This window comes from Theropithecus gelada, chromosome 19, assembly GCF_003255815.1.
Source record: "Theropithecus gelada isolate Dixy chromosome 19, Tgel_1.0, whole genome shotgun sequence".
NCBI classification, from domain to species: domain Eukaryota; kingdom Metazoa; phylum Chordata; class Mammalia; order Primates; family Cercopithecidae; genus Theropithecus; species Theropithecus gelada.
In genome coordinates this window covers 926,639-952,856 of record NC_037687.1, presented here as the reverse complement: position 1 = coordinate 952,856, position 26,218 = coordinate 926,639, and the positions used below count along the sequence as shown (strand labels likewise).

The 26,218-nt window shown below is 62.3% G+C and overlaps 3 protein-coding genes and 1 non-coding gene across 6 annotated transcripts in view; 1 reads left to right on the top strand and 3 right to left on the bottom strand.

Moving 5' to 3' along the window:
- Positions 1–4,595, bottom strand: part of CNN2 (calponin 2) — a 6,359-nt gene extending 1,764 nt beyond the window's left edge. The window contains exons 1-2 of the mRNA XM_025367710.1: positions 3,868–4,595; positions 1–84 (exon numbers count right to left, since the gene is read on the bottom strand). Of these exons, the coding sequence (XP_025223495.1) occupies positions 1–84; positions 3,868–3,930 (147 nt within the window). The 5' untranslated portion in view covers positions 3,931–4,595. The remainder of the gene's footprint in view (positions 85–3,867) is intronic.
- Positions 4,596–7,825: 3,230 nt separating this feature from the next.
- Positions 7,826–7,932, bottom strand: LOC112613634. Its single transcript, XR_003116965.1, has one exon. It is a non-coding gene; the product is annotated as a U6 spliceosomal RNA (small nuclear RNA).
- A 258-nt stretch (positions 7,933–8,190) lies between these two features.
- Positions 8,191–19,622, top strand: TMEM259 (transmembrane protein 259). 3 transcript variants are annotated; one of them, XM_025366660.1, is made up of 11 exons: positions 8,191–8,683; positions 14,841–15,122; positions 15,940–16,039; positions 16,706–16,816; positions 17,067–17,189; positions 17,263–17,363; positions 17,447–17,504; positions 17,582–17,665; positions 17,746–17,878; positions 18,059–18,158; positions 18,372–19,622. In XM_025366660.1, exons 1-11 carry the CDS (start codon positions 8,459–8,461, stop codon positions 18,915–18,917), a joined length of 1,863 nt encoding a protein of 620 aa, XP_025222445.1. In that variant the 5' UTR covers positions 8,191–8,458; the 3' UTR covers positions 18,918–19,622. The 3 variants fall into 3 exon arrangements, with proteins under 3 accessions (XP_025222445.1, XP_025222446.1, XP_025222447.1); XM_025366661.1 differs by having other exon boundaries at positions 17,633–17,665; positions 18,372–19,620; XM_025366662.1 differs by lacking the exon at positions 18,059–18,158 and having other exon boundaries at positions 8,313–8,683.
- Positions 19,541–26,218, bottom strand: part of GRIN3B (glutamate ionotropic receptor NMDA type subunit 3B) — a 15,502-nt gene continuing 8,824 nt past the window's right edge. Inside the window, exons 3-9 of the mRNA XM_025366651.1 lie at positions 24,327–25,359; positions 21,515–21,660; positions 21,318–21,433; positions 20,977–21,128; positions 20,500–20,664; positions 20,355–20,425; positions 19,541–20,097 (exon numbers count right to left, since the gene is read on the bottom strand). Of these exons, the coding sequence (XP_025222436.1) occupies positions 19,671–20,097; positions 20,355–20,425; positions 20,500–20,664; positions 20,977–21,128; positions 21,318–21,433; positions 21,515–21,660; positions 24,327–25,359 (2,110 nt within the window). The 3' untranslated portion in view covers positions 19,541–19,670. The remainder of the gene's footprint in view (positions 20,098–20,354; positions 20,426–20,499; positions 20,665–20,976; positions 21,129–21,317; positions 21,434–21,514; positions 21,661–24,326; positions 25,360–26,218) is intronic.

Here is a 26,218-nt window from a genome sequence, read left to right as displayed (position 1 = left end):
GTCGGGGCCGATGGAGAGGCCGGTGAGTCCCTCGATCCAGGTGCGGAGCTCTGCCTCCTTCTGGGGGTCATATTTGGACAGGAGCTGGTGGAGCAAAGGGCACGAGACTGAGCTGGGGTGGGGGCACCCCGGGCAGGAGTCCCCCAGAAGCTCTGGACAGGGTGGGGCCGGGGACTCCAGGGCAACAGGAGACAGAGGGGCCTGGAGGTTCCCCCTCACCACACCCACACAGATCCTCCCTTTTCCCATCATTAGGGGCACCCCAGCCACTGCAGGCGGGCACAGATAAACCACCCTGCAAGCCGGCGGACAACCGTCTCAGCACTCACTGATATACATCAGCTCTAATCTACTCTGGGTGTAGGACACACCTGGCCGGATCTGCCCCCGCGCCCTGCCTTCTCACCTCCCCGCTACATCACACATGACATTTACCACTTCAACCACCTGAAAGTATACCATTTAGCAGCTTTTCGTACGTTTGCAATGTTGTGCAATCACCACCTCTTTTTTCTTTTTTTTTTTGAGACAGTCTCACTCTGTCGCCCAGGCTGGAGTGCAGTAGTGCGATCTCGGCTCATTGCAAGCTCCGCCTCCCGGGTTCAAGCAATTTTCTGCCTCAGCCTCCTGAGTAGCTGGGACTACAGGTGCGTGTCACCACGCCTGACTAATTTTTTTTATTTTTAGTAGAGACAAGATTTCACCATGTTGGCCAGGCTCGTCTCGAATTCCTGACCTCATGATCTGCCCACCTCAGCCTCCCAAAGTGCTGGGATTACAGGCATGAGCCACCATGCCGGGACCGGATCCTGCTTCTTAGCAACTCCTGAAGAAGTTGCCCCGGAGGCTGACCGCCTCTGGTCACACACCTGGCTCCTTGCCACCGACTCCCTGCCACCTTCCTCCACCCGGCCATTCTAGTTTTCTTGGCCTTCGGTGCTCTGAGACACCGCCATGGGGGAATGGGCTGTGTGCTCCTGGGCAGAGGGTGTGCACCGGTGGGGACCTTGAGCGTCCCTATCCAGCCAGTAGTGACCGCGGAGACAGCGCTGAGGCAGACGGCAAAGCATATAGGGGACCATAAGCACAGGGGCAAGTTGTGTAGCGGGAGCAGGAGATAAAGGCTGGAGGGAAAATAAAGTAGGGTTGGGGCCAGGCGTGGTGGCTCACACCTATAATCCCAGCACTTTGGGAGGCCAAGGCGGGTGGATCATCTGAGGTCAGGAGTTCAAGACCAGCCTAGCCCACATGGTGAAATCCCGTCCCTACTAAAAAACAAAAATGAGCTGGGCGTGGTGGTGTGCACCTGCAGTCCCAGCTAGCTACTCGGGAGGCCGAGGCAGGAAAATTGCTTGAACCCGGGAGGTGGAGGAGGCAGTGAGCCGAGATCGGGGTACTTCACTCCAGTCTGGAAAAGAGTGAGCCTCTGTCTTAAAAAAAAAAAAAGGAAGGAAGGAAGGAGGGAGGGAGGAAGGGAGCGAGGGAAGGATCAAATCAAATCCCTCTCCCTGCTCTGCACCCAACTCCCCAGGTTCCCACGAACAGTTCCCTTCAGCCTCTGGTTCCTCATCTCTTCCTGGAATCTTTTGTGTAGGGTTCCCTGACCTGGACCTGCCTGGAATTATTCGGGTAGGGTCCCCTGACCTGGACCTGTGTGGAAAGAGCCCGTAGCCCAGAGGAGGCAAAGGCGGGGAGGCCCCCCCAAACCAGCTCACAGCCCATCCAGCTCCGCTTCCCATGCCTGGAGGGCAGCCCCACCCAGCCGGCAACCTTGATCCCGAGGAATGAGAACAGGCAGCTGCTGGGTACTCAGCCCTGCCTTGCCCAGTTGCACCACATCTCTGCTGGCTCAGGGGCCCAGGGGTCCCTGGCAGAGGCGCCTGGCCTGGCCCCGCCCCCAGCGGCCGCCGTCCTCCCCCCACCCCCGCCCCCCGCTGCCCGGCTGCCGGCCTTCCAGCACATTCCTGTTCACCACAAACTGCCAGGAATGCACGCTGCCTCCCGGGCTAAATCTGAACCAGCTGTTCCCAGCGGGTCCGGACCCCCAAGCCGAGCTGCAAGGCCGCAGACACGGTGGATCCGAGCCGCCTCCGTGCCATCCTGCCAGGCATAAACTGAGCCACGGGGGAGCGGGGGAGAAAGAGAGCGGGTGTAAAGCGGGTGTGAGCGGAAGCCAGGGGGAAGCTGGTGTCTAATTGGGATGCGACCCTTCCGTGACCCTGGCAAGCTGGCGGACACCTCGCCCACCCTCCAAAGAGACAGACTGAGGGTTGCGAGGGGAGCCTGCGAAGCAGCTCTGCCAGCCTCTGGCCTCACCCCCGCCAGGGCAGGTATCGACCTGCCCCCACCCCACCCCATCTCCGGAAGCCGCCCCACCCTCCTGTACCCTCTCCTACTTCCGCAGGCCCAGCAGGTACTGGGGTCCAGTCTTGGCCCTGCCACTTGCAGGCCGTGTGGCCCTGGGCAGCTGGAACAACGTCTCTGAGGTCCCCAAGGACACTGGTACCCTTAGCCGGCTGTGTGCGGGGTGCAGCAGGGTGCCCACCCCACTACACGGGGGGCTCTGTGACTGCAGGGTGCACATGGCCTCTTGAAGGAGGAGTCGTGAGCCCCTAGCTCAGGCTTTCGCTGTCCCAACTCTCAGTCTCCCTTTTTGGCCAAGAGCTGGTCTGAAGTCTTGGAGGGGCTCACAGCGGAGAAGCAGGAATTCTCCCTCCAGTCTGTGGGCCCTGGAGTGCCGCTGGGGCAGGTGGCTATCGGTACTGGCAGGGCCGGTGCCCTCAGAGCGTGCAGAGGCAGGTTCCCCTGCAGAAGCCAGCTGTAAGGACACCTTCCCAGGTGCCCAGTGGGCGTTGGGGGAGGGGGTGGGTGGGGACGACACCTCCCTCCAGCTGGAAGGTCCTGGAGGGTCAGGTCCCAGTCCTCTCTGTGGATCTGGCATCACAGCCCCCGCCCCCCACTTTCCCTAGGAATCCTGTCCAGGACCCTGCTGTGTGACCCTGCGAAGCATCTGGCCTTCTCTGAGCCAGAACCACAAGTGCTTTCTTAAAAAGTGTCTCCCATAGCCCTGGCCTTTTTTTTTTTTTTTTTTAAATTATAGAGACGGGGTTTCACCGTGTTGCCCAGACTGGGCTCAAGCCATCCACCCAGCTCCGCCTCCCAAAGTTCCGGGATTACAGGCCTGAGCCACCGCGACCTGCCAGGCCCCAGCTCTTGCTTCCAGGTTACAAAACCCCACACATCTTAGGGCCACCTTCAGAGAACCTCTTTGTTATCCGTTTAAATTCGTCAGATGGGGACAAAGTGAACATGCAAAGCAGCTACCACTTCTACCTGCAGGACACCCCCAAGGTGTCCGAGAGGCCAGGAAATTCCTGTGTGGGGGGGTAACACTTCTCAAAAACCACTCGGCCCTGCCCCTTCCCCTCCCAAAGCTGAGAGGACCCAAAAGCAGAAGTGTGGCCAGGAGATGACAGGGTTGCTGGGGTCCCCCCCAGATCCCCAGAGCGTTGTGGGCCCTTGAACGGACCTGCTCCAAGGTTGAGAGGGTGCCAGGGCCTTCACACGTGGGGGTCCTGGGGCCATGGCGAGGGAAGGACGTCAGACCCAACTACCCCTAGATGTTGGGGGATGAATGGGGTCATTCTTCCCCCAGAATCTCAGACCTGGCTGCTCCCCTAGATTCGCGGGAGCCTCGGGGGTGCCCGCAAACATCCCCCCTCCAGACGTCAGGGAGAACAAGGGCCCCTCCGCCCCGGGTCTCCAAGCTCCCTGCCCGGGAGGTGCTGGGGGGCCTGGGGTCTCCTGCACGGGTCCGAGCGTGCGACGGCCGCGCTGTGGGGGGACAAGGGGGCGCCCCTCACTCACCCGGTTCTTGACCTCTGCCGACAGCCCGTACGAGGGGCCCTTGTTGAACTGCGTGGAGCTCATGGCTGGCTGGCGGGCGGCGGGACGGGGCCGGACGGGACGGGACGGGACCGCCGGGCGGGCGCGGGGTTGGGACGCGCTGGGCTCCGCGCGCCACGCCCCCGCCGCTGATTGGCCCGGAGCGCAAATGTCCTTATAAGGCCTGGAGGCGCCGAATTCCTGCGGCCGCGGACTTCCTGAGCCCCCTCGGTCGCCCCCGGACCCCCGCCCGGGCACAGCACCCCCGTCACCAGAGGCCCGGAGGGGCGCTCGCCCGCTTTGACGCCACGGGAAACTGAGGCAGGGAGGGACCAAGGCCGCCCGGACGTGGCGCTCCTGCCGGCTCCCTGCTCAGAGCTCCTGGGCGGCTCCCCCTCTTTCTCCGTCTCCGACTCCTCTTCTGCCACACAGGGGAGGGGAGAAGGCTTCCTTTGGGGCAGGAATGAGGGCCTCTCTCTGCCCCTTAGAGGCGTCTAACCCCTTCCCAGGGAGCTCTACTAGCTGGGAGGTGGACTAGGGAACCAGGCCAGGTTCCTTGGAGAAGGGGCCTTTGGAGCTGGGGCTTTGATGGATGAGTAGGAGTTTGTTAGTCCGAAAGAGAATAGGATTCTTACTGGGTGCGGTAGCTTGCACCTGGAGTTCTAGCTACTTGGGAAGCTGAGGCCGAAGGGAGAGGATCCGTTGAGGCCAGGAGGTCGAGGCTGGAGTGAGTTATCACAACGTTGCGCTCCAGCAGCCTGGGCAACAGAGCAAGAGCCTGTCTTTAAAAATCAATAAAAAAATAAAAATAAAAATAAAACAATCAATAAATAAGACCGGGCGCGGTGGCTCACGCCTGTAATCCCAGCACTTTGGGGGGCCGAGGCGGGTGGATCACGAGGTCAGGAGATCGAGACCATCCTGGCTAACGTGGTGAAACCCCGTCTCTACAAAAAATACAAAAGAATTAGCCGGGCGCGGTGGCCGGTGCCTGTAATCCCAGCTACTCAGGAGGCTGAGGCAGGAGAATGGTGAAACCGGGAGGCGGAGCTTGCAGTGAGTTGAGATCGGGCCACTCACTCCAGCCTGGGCGACAGACTCTGTCTCAAAAATAATAAATAAATAAATAAATAAATAAATAAATAAAAATAAATAAATATAAAAATCCGGGTGGTTCACGCATGTAATCCCAGCACTTTGGGAGGCCGAGGCAGGCAGATCACTTGAGGTAAGGAGTTCCAGACCAGCTTGGCTAATATGGCGAAACTCCGTCTCTACTAAAACAACAAAAATTAGTTGGGCATGGGGGCACATGCCTGTAATCCCAGCTACTGAGGAGGCTGAGGTGGGAGGGATCACTTGAACCCAGGAGGCGGAGGTTGTAGTAAGCCGAGATCGCGCCACTGCACTCCAGCCTGGGCGACACAGTGACACTCCATCTCAAAAACTAGTAATAATAAATTATTAAAAAGTTTCCGGGCCGGGCGCGGTGGCTCAAGCCTGTAATCCTAGCACTTTGGGAGGCCGAGACGGGTGGATCACGAGGTCAGAAGATCGAGACCATCCTGGCGAACACGGTGAAACCCCGTCTCTACTAAAAAATACAAAAAACTAGCCGGGCAAGGTGGCGGGCGCCTGTAGTCCCAGCTACTCGGGAGGCTGAGGCAGGAGAATGGCGTAAACCCGGGAGGCGGAGCTTGCAGTGAGCTGAGATCGCGCCACTGCACTCCAGCCCGGGCGACAGAGCCAGACTCCGTCTCAAAAAACTAGTAATAATAAATTATTAAAAAGTTTCCGGTACAGTCTCCTGTCAGGCACTGCCGGCTCTCAGGAGACCTTAGCTCTGGCCCAGCCCATGCCCAGGAAGACAGAGCTGGCACAGGCCGACCCCCAACCCGGATTCCCTGTATAAGCCGGCACAAGCGGACCCCTACACTCTGTTTCCCTATATGAGCAAGTACAAGACAGAATGAGAGGCTTGGGGCTGGAGGAACATGGAGGGAGAGTTGGGGCTCTGTCGGAGGAATCAAGGAAAGCTGTCTGTAAGAGGAGGCAAGGGAGATGGGGTTTTGAAGCATGAGTAGGAATTTGACACATTTTATTTTATTTTATTTTTAGTAGAGATGGAGTTTGGCCATGTTGGCCAGGCTGGTCTCAAACCCCTGACCTCAGGTGATCCACCTGCCTCAGCCTCCCAAAGTGCTGCGATTACAGGCGTGAGCTACCGCACCCGGCCAACGAATCTCATTTTAGACTAGTGCTGACCATTTCTGTTATTCTGAGATGAAGGAAATTTTCAATGCGGCACTGTCTACTACTGTAGCCACTGGCCACGGGGCCACTGAGCACTGGAAGTGTGGCTGGTGCCATCAGGGAAGCAAAATTATTCTAGTCTAGTCTAGTCTAGTCTAGTCTAGTATTCTATTCTATTCTATTCTATTCTATTCTATTCTATTCTATTCTAATTTTATTTTATTTATTGAGACGGAGTCTCTCTCTGTTGCCCCGGCTGGAGTGCAGTGGCACGATCTCGGCTCAACTACAAGCTCCGCCTCCCAGGTTCACGCCCTTCTCCTGCCTCAGCCTCCCGAGTACAGGCGCCTGCCACCATGCCCAGCTAATTTTTTGCAATTTTTTAGTAGAGATGGAGTTTCACCCTGTTATCCAGGATGTTCTTGATCTCCTGACCTCAAAAAAAATGTTTTAAAAAATTAGCTGAGGATGATGATGCATGCCTGTAATTCCAGCTACTTGGGAGGCTGAGGTGGGAGGATTGCTTGAGCCCAGGAGGTGGAGGCTGCAGTGAGCCATGATCATATCCCTACACTCCAGCTTGGGTGAGACCTTGTCTCTAAAAAAGAAAAATTAACAAGTCAGGCGTCATGGCTCACGCCTGTAATCCCAGCACTTTGGGAGGCCGAGACGGGCGGATCACAAGGTCAGCAGATCGAGACCATCCTGGCTAACACAGTGAAACCCCTTCTCTGCCACGTGGGGTGGCTCAGGCCTGTAACCCCAGCACTTTGGGAGGCCGAGGCAGGTGGATCACGAGGTCAGGAGTTCAATACCAACCTGGCCAAGATGGTGAAACCCCGTCTCTACTAAAAATATAAAACAATTAGCTGGGCGTGGTGGCGGGCGCCCGTAATCCCAGCTATTCAGGAGGCTGAGGCCGAGAATTGCTTGAACCCAAGAGGCGGAGGTTGCAGTGAGCCAAGATCAGGCCACTGCACTCCAGCCTGGGCAGCAGTGAGACTCTGTGTCAAAACAAACAAACAAAAACCAAAACTTTTTTTTGGGTGGGCTTGGTGGGTCACACCTGTAATCCCAGCACTTTGGGAGGCTGACGCTGGCAGATTGCTTGAGGTCAAGAGTTCAGACCATAGGCAACATGGATCTACAAAAAACCCTGTCTAGACCCGGCGTTGTGGCTCATTCCTGTAATCCCAGCACTTTGGGAGGCTGAGGCGGGCAGATCACCTAAGGTTGGGAGTTCGAGACCAGCCTCACCAACATGGAGCAACCCAGTCTCTACCAAAAATACAAAATGAGCCGGGCGCGGTGGCGCATGCCTGTAATCCCAGCTACTTGGGAGGCTGAGGCAGGAGAATCGCTTGAACCCGGGAGGCGGAGGTTGCAGAGAGCCGAGATCAAGCTTCTGCACTCCAGCCTGGGTGACGGAGCGAGAATCTGTCTCAAACAAAAAAAAAAAACAAAAACAGAAACCATACTATCCTCTTATGTAGGCAGGAGGGACTCAATACGTGCCCCTGAAGAGCATTTACTTACTGTTGCCCGAGGGCTACAGGGGCAGGTGCTTGAGTGCCTGAGTGGGGACGGCCAGATTCTTCTATCGCCAACCTCTGGTGCCAGGGGAGACGGACATCCGGGGAGTCCGGGGCAGGGAAGCAAAACGAGCTGACCAGCTGCAGACTATAGCAAAAATATGGAACGCTTCACGAATTTGCGTGTCATCCTTGCGCAGGGGCCATGCTAATCTTCTCTGTATCGTTCCAATTTTAGTATATGTGCTGCCGAAGCGAGCACGGCTCAGAGGTTCCGGCTACGCCTATTTAAAGGCCTTCAAACTAATTACCTTACAGTTAGGAGAACTTATGGTCAGTCTTATGTTTAGCATAACTTCCCACAGTTGTATATTGCCAAATAAATTCTGTGCTTGCACTTACTTTGAGTGTCTTCCGTCACGCAATATCCCATATCTTATCAAAATTTTACCGTCTTATACTGGCATCATAGACGCGGTGGATTGTGGGTGCAATATGCAAAAGAGGTGGGCCGGATGTAGCCTCGCCCCCTGGCGCAGGCGAGGGCGGGGGTGAGGCTTCCCCGGGCGGCCGCTGGTATCCCAGCGTTCCCTGCAGGCGCAGGGGGGCCGCTCTTGCCGGGCGTGGCGACTCGCTAGCGTCAGCAGGGCCGCAGCAGGACGAGGAGGCGGAAGATGGCGGCAGCGGCCGGGCGGCCGTAAGGAGCGCGGCGGCGGTAAGGGCGGCCGATGGCGGCCGGGAGGCGCCCTCGGACACCTGCGGGCCGTTAGGGCGCGACGCTGGGCGGCATGTCGGAGCACGCGGCGCCCGGAGCTCCGGGGCCCGGGCCCAACGGCGGCGGCGGCGGCCCGGCCCCAGCGCGCGGGCCTCGCACCCCCAACCTCAACCCCAACCCCCTCATCAACGTGCGCGACCGGCTCTTCCACGCGCTGTTCTTCAAGATGGCTGTCACCTATTCGCGGCTCTTCCCGCCTGCCTTCCGCCGTCTCTTCGAGTTCTTCGTGTTGCTCAAGGTGACCGCGGCCCCGACCCCCGACCCTTGACCCCAGCGCCTGGCCCGACCCCCATGTCTGCGACCTGCGACCCCGGCCCCTGGCCTCGCTGGGGACACCGAGCGCCACCCTGCACCCCAAGGCCTAGATCCGACCCTACCGGTTAGGGCCCTCCCTCGCGACCTCTGACCCTGGGATTGGCCAAGGACACCGTCTCTAGACCCCATCCCGCCCGGGGCCGTACACCCGGGAAGGCCGGTTGCCACTGCACTAGAAGCCGCTGTTCTCTGGAAACCTCCATCTCAGCCCCCTCCAGGGACCATCCTGTCCCCGGCGACCGCCTTTCCCCGGTCCCTATCTACCCAGGCTTGGAGCCCGGTCCTGGCCTGCGACGGAGCACCTCCCGCCCTTTGACCCCTGACTCTGCCGCCTGTGACCCTCAGTCCCGAGGCCTCTTTCCCCTCCCCGTGTGCTGGCCCAGAACCCAGCCTGACCCAGGGCTCCCTCGGACCAGTCCCAGCCCTGGAAGTCCACTCCCCACTCTTCCTCTTGGTGGGGCTCTCTCCCTCCTTGTAGGCTTCCACCTGCCCCCACCGCGTTCCCCTCTCCTGAGCCTCAGGGGAATGTGACTTAGCTGAGGTCACCTCCCTAGGGTTAGCGGCAAAGTCACCGGCAGCAGCGTTCCAGCCCATCCCCGGCCTCCTCCGCTTGGTCCCCACCCCCTTCCTGACCCAGGAGTTCAGGTCTGTCTCCCGTGCCTCCTGTATGAGGCACCGACCTGTGCGTCTTGGCCTCTGTCCCCCTCCTGCCCTCCTCAGATGGCACAGAGGTCTCAGCCGTGCAGGACTGGCATCGGCCTGAGTCCCTCTGAGAAGGAGTCTGTCTTGGGTGACAGGAGGGGCTCAGCAGCAGGTGCAGCCCCTCAGAAAACAAGTTGGCCGGGGTCCTGGACCACCTGGGGAAATGGAGACATGGCCATTTTTGTTTTGCATCAGAACACCGCAGTGCTGGGGCTTGTGGGGTGCTGAACTTGCGCCGTGAGCTTTTTGGAGCTAGTCTGCAGAGAGGGGGCTGACGCTGGCGGGCCAGGCCTGTTGGTCAGGAGCCGGCTGCTCTTTTGGGCTCAGCAGGTGGAGCTGGAGCTTGGCGGTCCTGCAGACCTGCGTGTGGGTCCCAGCCTACCGCCACCTCAAGGGAGGCCCCGTAGCCTCCAGATCTGTGGCCTCCCCAGGCCAGAGCTCAGCCCGTCATCCTTCCCACCTTCTTCCTCCCTGCAGCCCCCCAGAGTGGCGTGGTTGCCTCTGGGCATCTGAGCAGGACTGTGAAGGGTTACTCGGGCAGGCGGCCTTTCCCTGCTCTGGGGTCCACAGACGGGACGTGAAACTGTGGACGGAGGCTGGTCTCTGGACGTGGCTTTTCCTTCCATGGAGTAGCCTGGGTCCAGGATGGAGCAGCTTTGTCCTTAGCCTTGTGGAGGATGTGTGCTGGGTGCCAGGCCAGGTGCCCCTGACAGAGCTCAGCCTCCCTGGGAGGTGCATCCCTGTTGCCTGGGCTTCCGTCCCACCACGTCCCAGTTTGGAAAGGGATCAAGCCTACCCAACTCTATCTCCAGGCAGGTACCACTCACAGGTGGTCAGATGGGGCTGGGCCAGAGCTGGAGGTCCCCCTTCTCCTGTGGAGGGTGGAGACTCTGGGGAGGTTCTTAGCGCCCCCCATCCCTCCTCTCTCAGCAGGGGGCTCTGGGCTGCGAGATCTCTGGGTGGTGAATTTTTTTTTCTTTTTTTTGAGACGGAGTCTTGCTCTGTCCCCTAGGCTGGAGTGCAGTGGCTCGATCTCGGCTCACTGCAACCTCCACCTCCTGGGTTCCAGCAATTCTTCTGCCTCAGCCTCCCGAGTAGCTGGGACTACAGGCGCCCGCCACCACAATCAGCTACTTTTTTTGTATTTTTGGTAGACATGGGTTTTGCCATGTTGGCCAGGCTGGTCTCAAAACTGATTTCAGGCGACCTGCCCACCTTGGCCTCCAGAAATGCTGGGATTATAGGCGTGAGACCCCGCGCCCGGCCTGGGTGGGGAAATCGGTTCGTTGTGAATTCTCCACCAGGTAATCTGGTGGCTCAGAATCTGACCCTGCCGCCTTCACTTTACTTATCTGCAAGTGCAGGCTGGGACTGGCTCTCAGAGGCTGCCTTGAATTCCAGAAGGCTCTTCTGCTTCCTGCCCACCCGGCTTCCGGGGCTCTCCCTGCAGAGAGCCAGGTCCTCCCTGGTGCGATCCCTTCAAGGTTTCTTCATCCTGTGGCCCCTGTGCCGCTGAGCTCCCAGCCCTGAGCTGGCATGGAGCCCCCCGACCCTCCCCCATGCCTGGGTGGCTTCACGAAATGCCAGGAGCTCCCAGCCCTGAGCCAGCACGAGGCCCCTCAGCCCGTCACCCTTGCCTGGGTGGTTTTAGGAAATGCCAGGCAGTGCCAGGTGCTGGGGAGAGAAGAGGCGGCAGGGGCCTGTGTTCCAGAGGCCCTGGGGAGACCTCCCTCCAGCCTCAGCACCCACCTCTGCTGGCCTTCATGGCCCCAAAGCCAGCGTGGCAGAGACCGTCCATCCTAGGGCACTGTCACTGGGTGCCCGCACCTGTGCAGTTGGGCTCCGGACCCAGGTGATCACTGAGTGGATGCCCACAGGGTGAAGGGGGTCTCGACTCAGCGCACTGGACATGGGCAGGGGCCCACCCCTAGCCACGGGGAGTAACGGGGCTCCTCTGGTGGGGTCGTTGTGAGGATGAAAGACAAGGTATATGAGACCCCAGGGGCCGTGCTCGGAATGGGGGACCTGTCACATTGAGGCCACTGTGTGAGGCTGCAGTAGAAGGAGAGGCCCCCGCGGCCTGGAGGCCGGAAGCACCCCAGGTGGACAAAGGGGAGCCCCAGGTAGTGTTTCCTGGCCGGGCTGAGGACTCTGTGCCCCACCTGAGGAGGAGAGTGTGGCTCTGCAGGCTTGTCTGTCAGTCTGTGGGTCGCTCAAATACCCAGAGAGGGAGCAGGCTGCTCCTGGCCCTCCAGGTCTGTGGGGAGACAGGAAGGGAAAGGCCCACCGGGTGGCTGAGTGTTTGGGTGCCCTGGGAGCCGTGGCCAGAACATCCGGGAAGCTTCCTGGTGTGGTGAGCACAGCCCCAGGCTGAGGGAGGTGCTCCTGTGGGTGCAGCGGTGTGTGGCTGACCTGGAGGAAGAAAGGGCCATAGGGGGGGGGTGACTCCTGTGGGGGGTGGGCAGGGCCTCCTGCCACAGCCAGTGGGACGGGGCAGGCTGTCCAGGCAGCTGGAGGGCGTGTGGGAAGGCGCTGGGGCTGGAGCAGGTGGGCAGCTGCTGGGGAGCTGGGGTCAGGGACAGGGCCATGGAGTGTGGGGTCTGTACCACCCAAGACGTGCCAGTGGCTGAGCCAGGCTGCGGGCGGAGGGTGGCCAGGGGCCCGTGGGAGCATTTGCAGTTGAGATCCCTGGGGAGGGCTGCTGTGGGTGTGGACGAGGCTGCCTGAGCGTGTGGTGCCAGGCCGGGCCAGGTGAGGTGTCTGCTGCAAGGTGGCTGATGACAGGTCTTGGGGAGGAGGACCTGGGACTCAGGATGAGCCTGTGTCTGGCTGGGTGGTGCCTGCTCCTTGTTTTGTGGTGGGAGATTGTGGGGGAGCTGAGGCTTTGGTGGGAGCAGGCGTCATCCAGTGGGGCAGATTCCTGGTCAGGCTGTCAGGGAAGAAGGACTGTGGTGGGCCCGGGCTGGGGGTTCCTGAGCCCGGTCAGCACGGAGCACCTGATGGGGCAGAGACAGTGACATCTGAGTCATAGCGTCTGGGGGACTTGGCGTCTTCCACTGGAGTGTATGCACATTGTGTGAAGACACTGGCATTCTCTCATCATGTCTGCTGTCTTCATAGGACAGGTCACTCACACCCTTCCTCAGGGCGACCCCAGGCGCTGCTCTTCTCTGTGGGGCCTTAAGTGTGCAGCCTGGCACTGCCCTGGCCCCTCCCTCCTGGCCATGTGACCTCAGCAGGTCCAGGTCTGTCAGGAACTCTGCGTCAGTTCCTCATCTATAAACCAGGGATGGTAACAGCCGTGCGTCCCTTGGGAAGCGTTGGGCAGCCCCGACCTCGGCCCACTGTGTGTCAGCACTTTCTGGAACATCTTGGCACAGGGTCCATAGCTGTCCTGGGCACAGCTCCTGCTGGACGTCTGGGCCTGGAAGGCTGAGCATGGCCACCAGCGCATCCACTGTGGGCCTGGCCGGCCCCTCTCTCCTGAGGGTGCTGAGCTGAGGGACTGCTGGGTCAGCGTCTCTGACCGTGACCCACCACTGGGCCCAGCCTCTGTGGCTCCTGTCCCCAGATGCCGTATGGGGGAAGTGCTAGGCTTTGAAGGCATCTCAGGCTCCAGGGCTGCCCACCGTTCATACTGCCCTCCCTGCTTCCCCCAGGACACAGGGGAACCCTCCCCAGCAGAGGGCCCTGCCCCCTCCTCCCGCCCACCACCCATTTGTAGCTTCGGCATCTGTGGGCGGGGACCTGAATTCGTGGTGGTCAGGGTTCTGCTGTCGCCTGTTTCTGCTGCAATCTCAGCGCTGTGCGAACTTCCATCCCCTGCACTCCTTTGGCTGTAAGGACTGGAAATGCAGTTCAGATCAGCCCAGGGGTTCTCCAGCTCCTGGACCTGGCGGGTGTGATGGGGCGAGCCCAGCTGCAGGTGCGGCTGGACCCAGGGCTTCATCTATGCTCAGACTCAGGGCCTCCCTCAGGTCACAGCACTGCGGCCGGGCAGAAGTGGGTTGCTTTGCTCGGTCTGCAGAGGGCTCTGGAGAGGAGGCCCGGCTCCCTGTGGGAAGAGTTGAGGCTCCTGCCGGTCTTGCCCATGGCTGTGCGGCCACAGGTGGCTCACTGCACCCCGGGCCTCGGTGCACCTGCCAGCAGGTCAGGGAGGGGTCCTGTGCTGCAGGCCTCTCTGGCTTGTGGTTTTGAGTCTGGTCAATTTTTCCCTGAGAGTCTGGGGTTCCATGCGGCCGTGGGCGCCCCCTTGGCCCAGCTGGGTCCTCAGTTTCCCAGATCGGGGCAGCAGGTGGACGTGACCCTCACCAGGTTTGGGGGGTGATGCCTAGACCTCAGGTTGGGAGGTACAGTGGGCAGCCAAGCTGCCAGATGATGAGGTGGGCAGGTGGAAGAGGGGCTGCCCTGAACTGCCCCTAGAGGGGCCCCCCCGAGTTGTGCCTACAGCATGCTGGGGTGTGGGCTCCCCAGGCCCTGTGGACATTGGGGTGGGGCCATCCTTGGCACTGCTGGGTGCTGAGCAGCGTCCCTTGCCTCACCCACTCCATGCCGGGAGCTCCCCTAGTTGTGACAACCACAGATGTCCCCAGCATCCCCTGGGCAGGAGCCCCCAGGTGAGAGCTGCTGCCACCCCAGTTCATAGACTGCTTTGGGCACGACAGCCTGGCCCTGCCGTGGAGGGCCACAGTCTCCCCAGCAGCTGCGGCTGGCCCCGCCAGGCCTGGGAGGGGTGCACAGGGCGCCCCGTCAGGTGAGAGAAGCTATTTTTAGCTGGTGAGATCAGGGGAGTGCTGGGGACACAGTGGAAGGTGAGGCAGGAAGCAGCAGGATGGGCTGTGGAGGGCTGTGCCGGTCTTTCGTAGGCAGTGGGCCCAGCTGGTGGCCCCGGGGTGGCGGCAGCACTCAGGCTGCTCCTTGCAGGGCGGGAGCTGTTGGCTGGCAGAGAGGCCTGGTGTGCTCCACTTGGTGGGTCTGAGTCCAGCCTCGTCTCTTCCCTGGTTCGGGGGGGGGTCCTGTGCGCATCTGAGAGGGCCCCAGCCTGCTGGCTTCATCCGGCTCACCCCTGAGGAGGTGCGGGGCAGTCACAGGCCTTGCCTAAGCCCTGGGGGCCTGTCAGAGCCAGGCTGCAGGTGGTAGAGCCCTTCCAGGGTTGGAGTAGGGTGTCCCCGGGATCCTCAGTCACTTGGGCTGCGTGAGGGGTTGGCCAGGTGCGGTCAGTGTGGGAGGGACCCAGGGTCCTCAGAGCCCAATTCGGCTTCTGGGGTTTCTTTCCTTTCCCCTGTCCTGGGTAGCCCAGCGCGCCCCACCATGTAGGACCTCAGGTGTTGGCTGCAGCGGGTCCTGGGGCACCCCACTGACTGCCGGCCGTCCCCCAGGCCCTGTTTGTGCTCTTCGTCCTGGCCTACATCCATATCGTCTTCTCCCGCTCGCCCATCAACTGCCTGGAGCATGTGCGTGACAAGTGGCCTCGCGAGGGCATCCTGCGTGTGGAGGTGCGGCACAACTCGAGCCGCGCGCCCGTCTTCCTGCAGTTCTGTGATGGCGGAGGCCCCGGGAGCTTCCCGGGCCTGGCCATGGAGCCAGGCAGTAGCCTGGACGTGGAAGACGAGGAGGAGGAGGAGCTGACCATGGAGATGTTTGGGAACAGCTCCATCAAGGTGAGCCAGGGCTGGGCTCAGCCGCGGCAGAGGCCGGTGCCCCATAAATGCTCGTGGCTGAAGGGGCAGTTCCTGACACAGACAGGATGTTGGGGTTCTTGACTTTCAGGGACCTGGCATGCAGACAGGCCTGCCTCTGCCTGCCATGGCTTTTGGTGGCCTGGGGGCTCTGAAGCCAAACCCTCCACCTGTCTCCCTGCTGGAGGCCTGGGCTGGGCAGACTCCAGCCTTCGAGAGTCCAGCTGTCCCGGGAGGGGATTGGCTGGGCCTGGGGGTGCAGTGGGCAGGAATAGCTGAGGGGCCTGGGGGCTGGGAGGTGAGAGCTCTGGGCCCATCCTCACCGTGCTGAGGTCCCCCGCTGCCTGCAGAGGTGCTGGGTGCCTGGTCAGCTTGTGGTGGCCTCGGGCACTGGTGGGACCAGGTGGCTGTGTTGGGCCCCACGGCCTGGTGGGAGATCTTTTTGCTTCAGCAGTCAGGGTTTGGGGTCCCACCTATTCCCACAAAGCCAACCCCAAGAGTCTGAGCGTTTGGCCAGAGCATAATGGACCCCTCCATGGGGCCCACTGTCTGTGGCTGGCCCTTCCCCAGCTTCAGGACTCAGACCCACGCCTGGAGATGGCCTCCAGCAGGGCAGGCTTGGTGTTGAGGTGGGATCCCGGCTGAGGCAGGAGGCACGTGCAGTCCACCCTGGCCTGGTCGGTGATGGGGCAGAGGCTGAGGCACCCAGCCCCTTCCTGTCAGCAGGACTGCATCCTCAGGCCGGGTCCTCACAGCCTTGGCTGGTGCTGCTGACACCCTGGTCCCTGGTCGCCCACAGTTTGAGCTGGACATCGAGCCCAAGGTGTTCAAGCCACCGAGTAGCACAGAGGCCCTGAATGACAGCCAGGAGTTCCCCTTCCCTGAGACGCCCACCAAAGGTAGGCCACCCACCAAAGGTGTGCTGCCTCACATGGCTGCCCCAGCCATTGGGTGCCGGGGCGCAGGTGGGGTCCCTCCGAGCATCCCCAGCCTGCTGGCCACATGCCCTGGACCATTCAGGGCAGCTCCATTCAGGGCAGCCTCGACTTCCCCATCTGTCAGCACACGAGGCTGTGGGGACACCCCAGGGCCTGGGGTAACTGGCTCAGCTCATCCTCTCTGGGACCTTCTTGTGAACGGCAACTTGGAGGGGATGGGCCCCTTTGGCTGTGAGCTCGGAGTTCTGGCTGGCAGTGCTCAGGGGAGCCCCTGCCCCTGCCCATCTGGCAGCAGCAGGCGATCTATCCAGAGGGCCGCGGCCTCTGAAGTGTTGGGGGTGTGCTGACAGGCCGCCAGGGCAGAGGGGCAGCCCTGCACCCAGCCAGCCCCAGCCAGGGAGAGGGGGCCACGGGAGGAGGAGCCTGGCCAGCCTCTGCAGCACACAGGGCGGGACACCAGCGTGGGTGGGCACCATCCCGAGTGTCCATGTCGGGTCCTCCCAGCACCCACCAGGGGCCCAGGACTCAGCAGGTCTCACCCTCTGCCCCTCAACACCTGCCTCGCCTGGAGGCAGTGGTGGGGGATGGGGCGGGGGGCATTGACCTGCCCCTGGTTCTGCCCCGCAGTGTGGCCACAGGACGAATACATCGTGGAGTACTCGCTGGAGTATGGCTTCCTGCGCCTGTCGCCGGCCACCCGCCAGCGTCTGAGTATCCCTGTCATGGTGGTCACCCTGGGTGAGTCTGAGCTGCTGGGCTGGGGGAGCTCCATGGCGGGGCCTCCCCTCCTCCCTGAGGTCTCGTCCTGCAGGTGGGGGCTGGGGGCTGTGCAGGAAGCACTGGGGTCTGCGCCACCCCAGGCACGCTTCCCACGGCTGCGGTTCCTGAGTGGTTTCCTCAGAACGGGCAGGGCCGGGAGGCAGGTGGGGCCTCAGCGATGGAACCAGCTGGGGCAGGGCTCCCGGCTCCCTGATCCACCCGCCCGCAGACCCCACGCGGGACCAGTGCTTTGGGGACCGCTTCAGCCGCCTGCTGCTGGATGAGTTTTTGGGCTACGACGACATCCTCATGTCCAGCGTGAAGGGCCTGGCGGAGAACGAGGAGAACAAGGGTGAGGCACGCCCTGGGGCCGAGGTTGCGAGGGTGCAGGTTGCGGCGGGCGCTGACGGCCCTCTCCGCTGCAGGCTTCCTGCGGAACGTGGTGTCCGGCGAGCACTACCGCTTCGTGAGCATGTGGATGGCGCGCACGTCGTACCTGGCCGCCTTCGTCATCATGGTCATCTTCGTGAGTGCCTCGGGGCGGGCGTGGGCGCTGGCGGGGCGGGAGCCAAGCAGCCCCTCACAGCCCCTCCCGCGCGCCCCCTGCAGACGCTGAGCGTGTCCATGCTGCTGCGGTACTCGCACCACCAGATCTTCGTCTTCATCGGTGAGTGGCCCGCCGGCGCGGGGCGGGGCGGGCGTCCTCCAGGCCCTCACCGGGCGCCTGCCGCCCTGTGCCCGCAGTGGACCTGCTGCAGATGCTGGAGATGAACATGGCCATCGCCTTCCCCGCAGCGCCCCTGCTGACCGTCATCCTGGCCCTCGTCGGTGAGGACCCCACCCGGCCTCCCCCGCCCTGCGCCGCACCCCACCCCGCCCGCTCCAACCGGCGCCGCCTCTCCCCGCAGGGATGGAGGCCATCATGTCCGAGTTCTTCAACGACACCACCACCGCCTTCTACATCATCCTCATCGTGTGGCTCGCGGACCAGTACGACGCCATCTGCTGCCACACCAGCACCAGCAAGCGGCACTGGCTGCGGTGAGCGCGGCGCGGGGGCAGGATGGAGAGGGTGCTGGTGGGCAGGGGTGGGGGCTGATAGAGGGAGGGGTGTTGGAGCCGGGAGCGGGGGCGGGGAGGGAACCCCAGGGGCGTGGCCTGGCGGGGTGGGACCTGCGGTGGGGCGGGGCAGCCCCGACGCCCTCACACCCCGCCCCGCAGGTTCTTCTATCTCTACCACTTCGCCTTCTATGCCTACCACTACCGCTTCAATGGGCAGTACAGCAGCCTGGCCCTGGTCACCTCTTGGCTCTTCATCCAGGTGAGGCCCAGGCGGCAAGCAGGGGGCGGGCCAGCCGTGCCTTTCCGAGCAGGAGAGGCCGCAGCCCGGGAAGAAGCCCTGCGGGGTGGGCCCAGGCGGGCAGAGGCAGCGGGGGGTCCTGGGAAGAAGCCCTGAGGGGTGGGCTGCCCTCTGGGAGCAGTGGCTGGGCGGAGCAGGGGCGGCCCGTCCTGACTCCCGCCCGCCCTCCCGCAGCATTCCATGATCTACTTCTTCCACCACTACGAGCTGCCCGCCATCCTGCAGCAGGTCCGCGTCCAGGAGATGCTGCTGCAGGCACCGCCACTGGGCCCTGGGACCCCCACGGTGCTGCCCGATGACATGAACAACAACTCGGGCGCCCCGGCGACCGCCCCGGACTCTGCCAGCCAGCCCCCCGCCCTGGGCCCCGTCTCGCCCGGTGCCGGAGGGAGTCCCGGGCCTGTGGCCACGGCGCCCAGCTCCCTGGTGGCCGCAGCAGCCTCAGTGGCAGCAGCTGCTGGTGGTGACCTGGGCTGGATGGCAGAGACCGCTGCCATCATCACAGACGCCTCCTTCCTGTCCGGCCTGAGCGCCTCCCTCCTGGAGCGGCGTCCAGCCAGCCCACTGGTCCCTGCCGGGGGCCTCCCTAACGCCCCTCAGGACAGTGTCCCCACGAGTGACTCCGCAGCTTCCAACACAACTGCCCCGGCAGCTGCAGTGGGCGGGCCTAGCCCGGCCTCCGTGGCCCCAACAGAGGTGCCCTTGGAGGCTGGGTCCTGAGCCGCACAGCTGAGCCGCCTCTGACCCCCGCTGGCTGGGTCTGACCTTCTGGAGCCTGTGGGGGCTGGGGAGTCGCCACCTCCTTCCTCTGGGACTGCCCAGCCTGTGTCGGGGGCTTTCAGGGTGTCATGGGGTTTGCCCGGAAGGCGGGCTTCCCTCCCCGTGGTGTGAGGTTGTGCCCGAGGCTTGTAGCCGCTAGTGAGCTGTTTGAGCTGGCCAGCAAAGAGAGGGGGTGGGGTTCCGTGGAAGGTTGTGGAGGGGGCTTGGTGAAAGGTCTGTAGTGAACTGTCTTGAGGATGGAGTGGGGTCCCATGGTGCAGGTCTCTGAGCAAGGCGGAGGTGTGGAGGAGAGGCCGGGATGGAGCGGGGCCTTGGACCCTAGCGCTGTCCCTTCCGGCCTCAGCCCGGCTCTGCCTGGTGCTCCCTGCAGTGCCTTCTCCATGGCCCGGCCCTCCCCGCGTGTGCACCAGGCCTGGGGTTCCCGGGAGAGTAGAGCTTGTGCCTTGGGCATAGGGACGTGGGGTGCAGGCGCCAACATCAGTGGCAGTAGCCAGGGCTGTGGGCCAGCCCCACTCGGGGTGCAGTGGGCCGGGGGCCAAACCAGTCACTCGGAGAGGAATGCGGAGGAGCGCTCATTCCATTCTATTTAATTGCAGTGTACAAAATTGTGTTTGTATATAGAATAAACTGTCTGTTGACGGCGGCCCACTGCGCTATGTGTGTGTCTTGAGCCCAAAGGGCCTGGCTGCCACCTTACTCGCGGCTCCGCCGTCGGCCAGAGTGTGGTGGGTCCTTCCCGGGGGCCGCTGTGGCCTGAAGCAAGCGCAGAGGCCGGTGGCGTGCGCTGTCCCCGAGCTGTGCCAGGAGCTCGCCTCGCCGCACCAGGGCCTGGCGGAGCCGCTCGCGCGCTATCTCGATGCACCGCTCCAGCTCCTGCAGCTCCCCGGGCTGCGGGGCTCCCGTGGGCCTTGCAGCGGGCGGGCGGCCGTTGGAGCACAGCCAGACGGGGCTCTCTCGCGGCGCATCCACCGCCTCCGCGTCCGCTTGGGGCGCCACACCCACGGCGGGCTCCAGCAGGAAGCGCACGCGGCGCTCCTTGTCCACAACCCGGAGCTCCCGTTTCCAGCCCTCTGGAGCCACTGGCAGGCCCTGCTGCTGCTGCTGCTCCACCTCGGGGCCGCTGGGGACGGAACCGGCCTGGTCAGTGTCTGCCGGGGCAGCCGTCTCGCGCCCTGGGCCTCTGCAGGGGCCACTGAGGGCAGAGGATGGCCGATAGGCACAACCAGGGAGCTGCGGTGTGCACAGAGCCGCCCAGGGGTGGGCGGGGGACCTGCGCGAAGCTCCTGCACCCCGCGGCCGGCTTCGGGGCGAGCTGGTGGGGTGAGTCTGGGTCGTCCTGGGATGTGGCCCGCCCCGATCACCACTTACACCACTTACCTGGGCTCCGCCTCTGCCGTTCCCTCCTTCGACCCTTCTGGCGGCTCCGTGTTGAGGGCGCGGTGGATTTTCTAAAACCCCAGACAGACACGGTTGGCGAGGAGGCGGGGGTGGTGGGGCCGCCCGCCGCCCGCCCGGTCCCCACCTGGCTGGTGTGCAGCCAGTACTGCAGCCTGCTCCCCCTGCGGATGCGCGGCAGTGCCAGGCGGAAGAAGGCGTGCTCGCCCAGCGAGCTGAGCAGAGCGCTGCCCAGGCCCAGGCACAGCAACACGAAGAGGCCCGAGAAGTGATAGATGCTCATCTGCAGGGTCTGGGGGCAGCACAGCAGGAGCCCCTCACGGTCACGTAATGGCAGGCCCCTGGGGAGCCTTGAACTGGGGGAGAACAGTTTGGGCCAGAGAGAGGGGTCTGGGGCAGTGGAGCCAGGCTGGGAGGCAGGGACTTCATGGCTGGGGGAGTGAGGTTTCATGGAGGAGGGGGCACTGGAACTGGGGTTTTGTAGGGCGAATAGAAGTGCGCAGAAAGGGACAAACGCACATCTGGGGAATGAGCACGGGGTTGGTCACCTCAGACAAGGCCCAGGGCCCCCCACCCCCACCCTCTGTCCTGGGCCCTGCCCCACCTCTGTAACCGCGAAGACCCGCTTGCCGCAAGGCACCATCTTGTACCACTTGTCGTGGAGGAGGTCAATGAAGCCAGAGGACTTGTAGCGGCTGATGAACTCGGACAGGTTGGAGGTGAGCGGTGAGTTCTGGGGCAGTCCGATCCCATAGCCTGGGGGCGTGGGGCGTGGGGCGTGGGGCGTGGGGCCGGGCGGTGTGGCCAGGTGGGACTGCCCCAGGGGAACTCTGCCCGCACACGTGAGACTTCACCTCTTCCCACCTCAAACCCTCCGTGGCTCCCCACTGCCCCCAGGAGGTCCCCAGAGACCCCGGCGCCCCACCCCGCCCAGGTGCCCCTCACCCTCGATGGCGAAGGGCTTGCCCACGGTCAGCAGTTTGCAGTCAGCATCGATGGAGACCTCGTAGTCCAGGAGCGACTTGTCCATAATGAAGGCGTTGAGCTTGGGGGGGTCGCTCCTGCGGGGGCCGGGAGCGGGGTCAGCCGTCGCCCCGCCCATGCCCCGCCCCCGCCCCGCCCCACCCTGCGCCCGAGCTCACGTGAGCATGGCCACGCCGTGGGGCGTGGTGGGCGCACTGTGGCGCCGCATGTGCGCGTGCATCTCGGGGAAGCTCTTCTTGATGTACGCCTCCGCGCTGCTCTCCCACACGGTGCCGAAGCGGAAGCCCTGAGCCGGGTGGTGCAGCTGCGCGGGGGACCCCGTCAGCGCCTCTGCCTGCCCCTCGGGACTCCTGACCATTGAGGGGCGCGCCGTTCTCCGGGGTGAGGCCGTCCTGGGCACTGCAGGGCGCTGAGGCTGCATTCCTGGCCTCCACCCACTCCATGCCCAGAGCACACCCCAGGCGTGACAACCACAGCTGTCTCCAGACACTGTCCAGGGTCCCCTGGGGCCGGGGGGCACGATCAACCCGAGTGGAGACCCTCTGTTCTAAACGCCGGCAGGTCCATCTCCACCCGGACCTCACCCTGGGTTCGACGCCTATCCTACCACCTCCTCTGCCTCTCCCCTCGGGGTCCCACGGGAGCCCCACTCTAACACGTCCGTGTCCTCACTCCTGATCTGCCCCCACTCTGGCTCTTCACACCCTCGGCGGAGGCAGCTCTGTCCTCACTGCCTCTGACACCCTGTTTCTCCGAAAACCCTGGGGGCTCCACCCTCAGCACACTGCTCACCCCTCCACGGCTCCCACCCAGACTGGGGTCCAGTATTGAACCCAGCCTCCTTCCCCATCATCCTCCTGGACCAGCCCAGGCCCCTCCGCGGGTCCTCCCCGCACCACCCATGGTCTGTTCTCCCTACAGCTGCCAGGGTAACCTGGTGCAGACCTCTCATGAGAAGGTGGGTCTGGCTGCTGAGGTCACACCGGCCAAGGCCTCCCCACGGGACTCCAGCACCACCAAAAACCCAAACTTGGATCCCATCGTGCCTTTAGGTCAGCAGCATCTGATGGATCTTTCCGGATGATGAAAACGCTGTGTCTATGCTTGGCTGTGCAGCGTTTACATTGCAAGAGCTGCCGGGAACGGTCAGCTCACCCGACAGCATGGCATCTACGCTTTACTACCATTTCACAGGGAATACCAGGGGCTGGGGAGCAGGCCAGGCACCCCCAGGGGACACCACTGGGCAGATCCAAAGGTTCAGAGACACTACAGGGCAGAAAACCCAATTTTGCCAATAAATTACAAGGGGAGGCTGGGCGCGGTGGCTCACACCTAATCCCAGCACTGTGGGAGGCTGAGGCAGGAGAATCGCTTGAACCCGGGAGGTGGAGCTTGCAGTGAGCTGAGATCGCACCACTGCACTCCAGCTCTGGGCAAGACTGAGACTCCGTCTCAAAAAAAATAAATAAGACGGCCGGGCGCGGTGGCTCAAGCCTGTAATCCCAGCACTTTGGGAGGCCGAGACGGGCGGATCACGAGGTCAGGAGATCGAGACCATCCTGGCTAACACGGTGAAACCCCGTCCCTACTAAAAAATACAAAAAACTAGCTGGGCGAGGTGGCGGGCGCCTGTAGTCCCAGCTACTCGGGAGGCTGAGGCAGGAGAATGGCGTAAACCCAGGAGGCGGAGCTTGCAGTGAGCTGAGATCCGGCCACTGCACTCCAGCCTGGGCGGCAGAGCGAGACTCTGTCTCAAAAAAAAAAAAAAAAATAAGACAGTAGGACCAGGTGTGGTGGCTCACGCCTGTAATCCCAACGCTTGGGAGGCTGAAGCAGGAGGATCACAAGGTCAGGAGCTTGAGACCAGCCTGGCCAACATGGTGAAACCATGTTTCCACTAAAAATACAAAAGCCAGGCATGGTGGCGGGCACCTGTAATCCCAGCACTGTGGGAGGCTGAGGCAGGAGAATCACTTGAGCCTGGGAGGTGGAGCTTGCGGTGAGCTGAGATCGCACCACTGCACTCCAGCTCTGGGCAACAGAGCAAGATCTGTCTCAAAAAAAGAAAAGAAAAGAAAAATAGGCTCAGTGTAGTGGCTCACGCCTATAATCCCAGCACTTTGGGAGGTCAAGGTGGGAGAATTGCTTGAGCCCTGACATTTAAGACCAGCCTGAACAACATAGCCAGACCCCCATCTCTGTGGTTTTTGTTTTTGTTTTTGTTTTGAGACAGAGTCTCGCTCTGTCGCCCAGGCTGGAGTGCAGTGGCGCGATCTCAGCTCACTGCAAGCTCCGCCTCCCGGGTTCACACCATTCTCCTGCCTCAGCCTCCCCAGTAGCTGGGACTACAGGCGCCCGCTACCACGCCCGGCTGGTTTTTTGTATTTTCAGTAGAACAGGGTTTCATCGTGTTAGCCAGGATGGTCTCGATCTCCTGACCTTGTGATCTGCCCGCCTCAGCTTCCCAAAGTGCTGGGATTACAGGCGTGAGCCACCGCGCCCGGCTGTTTTTTGTTTTTTGAGACGGAGTCTTGCTCAGTCACCCAGGCTGGAGTGCAGTGGCGCCATCTTGACTCACCACAACCTCTGCCTCCTGCGTTCAAGTGATTCTCCTGCTTCAGCCTCCTGAGTAGCTGGGATTACAGGTGCCAGCCCCCATGCTCAGTCAATTCTTTGCATTTTTTAGTAAAGATGGGATTTCACCATGTTGGCCAGGCTGCTCTCGAACTCTTGACCTCAGGTGATCTGCCTGCCTTGGTCTCCTAAAGTGCTGGGAGTACAGGCGTGAGCCACCGTGCCCGGCCATTTTTCTTTAAATAAATTAATTAACTGAATAAATGTCTCTTGGGACAGAGTTGGCCTAGTGGACATCCTCCATGCCCAGCTGACCACCCCTGTCCTATGCAGCCCAACCCGGGGCCCCCGCTAGCCCCCCGAGGCCATCCCCAGCCCCCCGAGGCCGCCCACCTTGGGGTCGTGGATCCCCGACAGCTCCTCGAAGGTCTTGTCCCCAACCATGACGGCAGCCAGGTTGGCCGTGTAGCTGGACAGCACCAGCAGGCAGAAGATGGCCCAGAGATTCATGAGCAGGCGGCCCGTGGGACACTTGGGCGTCTTGCTGGACACGGTGCGTCCGAAGAGGATGGCGTAGCAGAGGTTGAGGGCTGAGGAGTAGGAGAAGACGGTGCTGCGGTTGCGGCCACGCGGCGTGAGCCCGTAGGGGCTGCGCCACTCGTACAGGGTGAGGAAGAGTGCGGTGAGGTGCAGGGCCGCAAAGACGCCCAGCCACATGGACCAGTGCAGGGGCCACATAAAGGCACCGATGGGTGAGGCCGTGTCCCGTGCCCGCACCATGATGCCCAGGCTGGTGGAGAAGAAGGGGCTGGTGAAGTCCACCACCTGTGAGCGGGCGGAGTTGATGCTGAAGCTGGTGACTGCCATGTGGGCCCGGCCGGCCAGCAGGTCCCCGACCAGGCCGGTCCAGCGGCCGTCCCGCAGGGCGCCGTACTTGCCGTCACCCACGATGTACAGCTCGAAGTCGAAGGGCGTGTCCTCCGCCAGCCGCTCCAGCAGGTCAATGCAGTAGCCGTAGCAGCACTTGCGTAGGGCGCGGGGCACTGAGCCGTTGGCCAGCGCGGCGAACAGTGCGTCCAGGGTGGCCGAGTCGTTGGTGCTGGGGTCCAGGCACAGCTGCCCTGCGGGGCACTGCCCGTCTTCGTCCGGATCACGGGCAAACACAAATGGGTGTTCCACCAGCGTTACCACACGCAGCCTGGGCCGGGCCTGGGCACCCAGCAGGGGTGGGGGCCTTGCAGCGGCACCCCCCGGTTCCAAGTCCAGCTGGCCGTCCCGCCAGCTGCCCACCGTGGCCCAGGCCGGGGCGCCCCGTGGGTCCCGGCGCAGGCTCCACACCTTAAAGTGACGAGACATGTGTACCTGGGAGCTGCCTGTCACCCACACGGGGCCTGTGCGGCCCTGGAAGGACGTGTTGGCCAGGAACCTAGGGACAGGGCGGGGGGGATGTCAGGTGTCAAAGTTCAGACCCCTCCATCCCCTCACCCCTGCCCGGCACATGCCCAATTCCCACTGGGCACCCCATCCATATCATGAGGACAAACGTGGACATTCCTGGTGTACTCAAGCCTAACCCCTTGATGCCGGGGCATCCATGCCCAGATGCCGTGGCTGTACCCCCACCCCACATATACCTGAAGTCAGTGACGGACACATAAGCACCCAGCTGGGGTCACCTGTTTCCAGGAGCTGTTCATTCTCAGGAACTGCCCCAGGGCTCGGACAGAGACCCGTTCCCTCCCTCCTAGGTCAGCTCGTTCTCTCCCTGAGATAGTTCCCCAGGTGGACACTGCCTCTGTGGACCTAAGACATCTATTAGCAAAGCATCCTGACTGTGTTTGAGACAGGGTCTCTGTCGCCCAGGCTGGAGGGCAGTGGTGCAATCTCAGCTCACTGCAGTCTGGACTTCCCAGGCTCAAGTGATTCTCTCACCTCAGCCTCCTGAGTAGCTGGAACTGCAGGTGTGTGCCACCACGCCCAGCTAATTTTTTCTTTTTTCTTTTTTTTTTTTTTTTTTTTGAGACAGAGTCTGGCACTGTCGCCCAGGCTGGAGTGCAGTGGCCGGATCTCAGCTCACTGCAAGCTCCGCCTCCCGGGTTTACGCCATTCTCCTGCCTCAGCCTCCTGAGTAGCTGGGACTACAGGCGCCCACCACCTCGCCCGGCTAGTTTTTTGTATTTTTTAGTAGAGACGGGGTTTCACCGTGTTAGCCAGGATGGTCTCGATCTCCTGACCTCGTGATCCACCCGTCTCGGCCTCCCAAAGTGCTGAGATTACAGGCTTGA

What these genes read in the sequence shown, in the direction of transcription:
- TMEM259 (XM_025366660.1), top strand. Translation starts at nt 8,459, where the DNA reads ATGTCGGAGCACGCGGCGCCCGGAGCTCCGGGGCCCGGGCCCAACGGC. An exon ending in TTGGGAACAGCTCCATCAAG is followed by an intron (nt 15,123 to 15,939) that starts GTGAGCCAGGGC and finishes GGTCGCCCACAG; the next exon opens with TTTGAGCTGGACATCGAGCC. An exon ending in CCCTGAGACGCCCACCAAAG is followed by an intron (nt 16,040 to 16,705) that starts GTAGGCCACCCA and finishes TCTGCCCCGCAG; the next exon opens with TGTGGCCACAGGACGAATAC.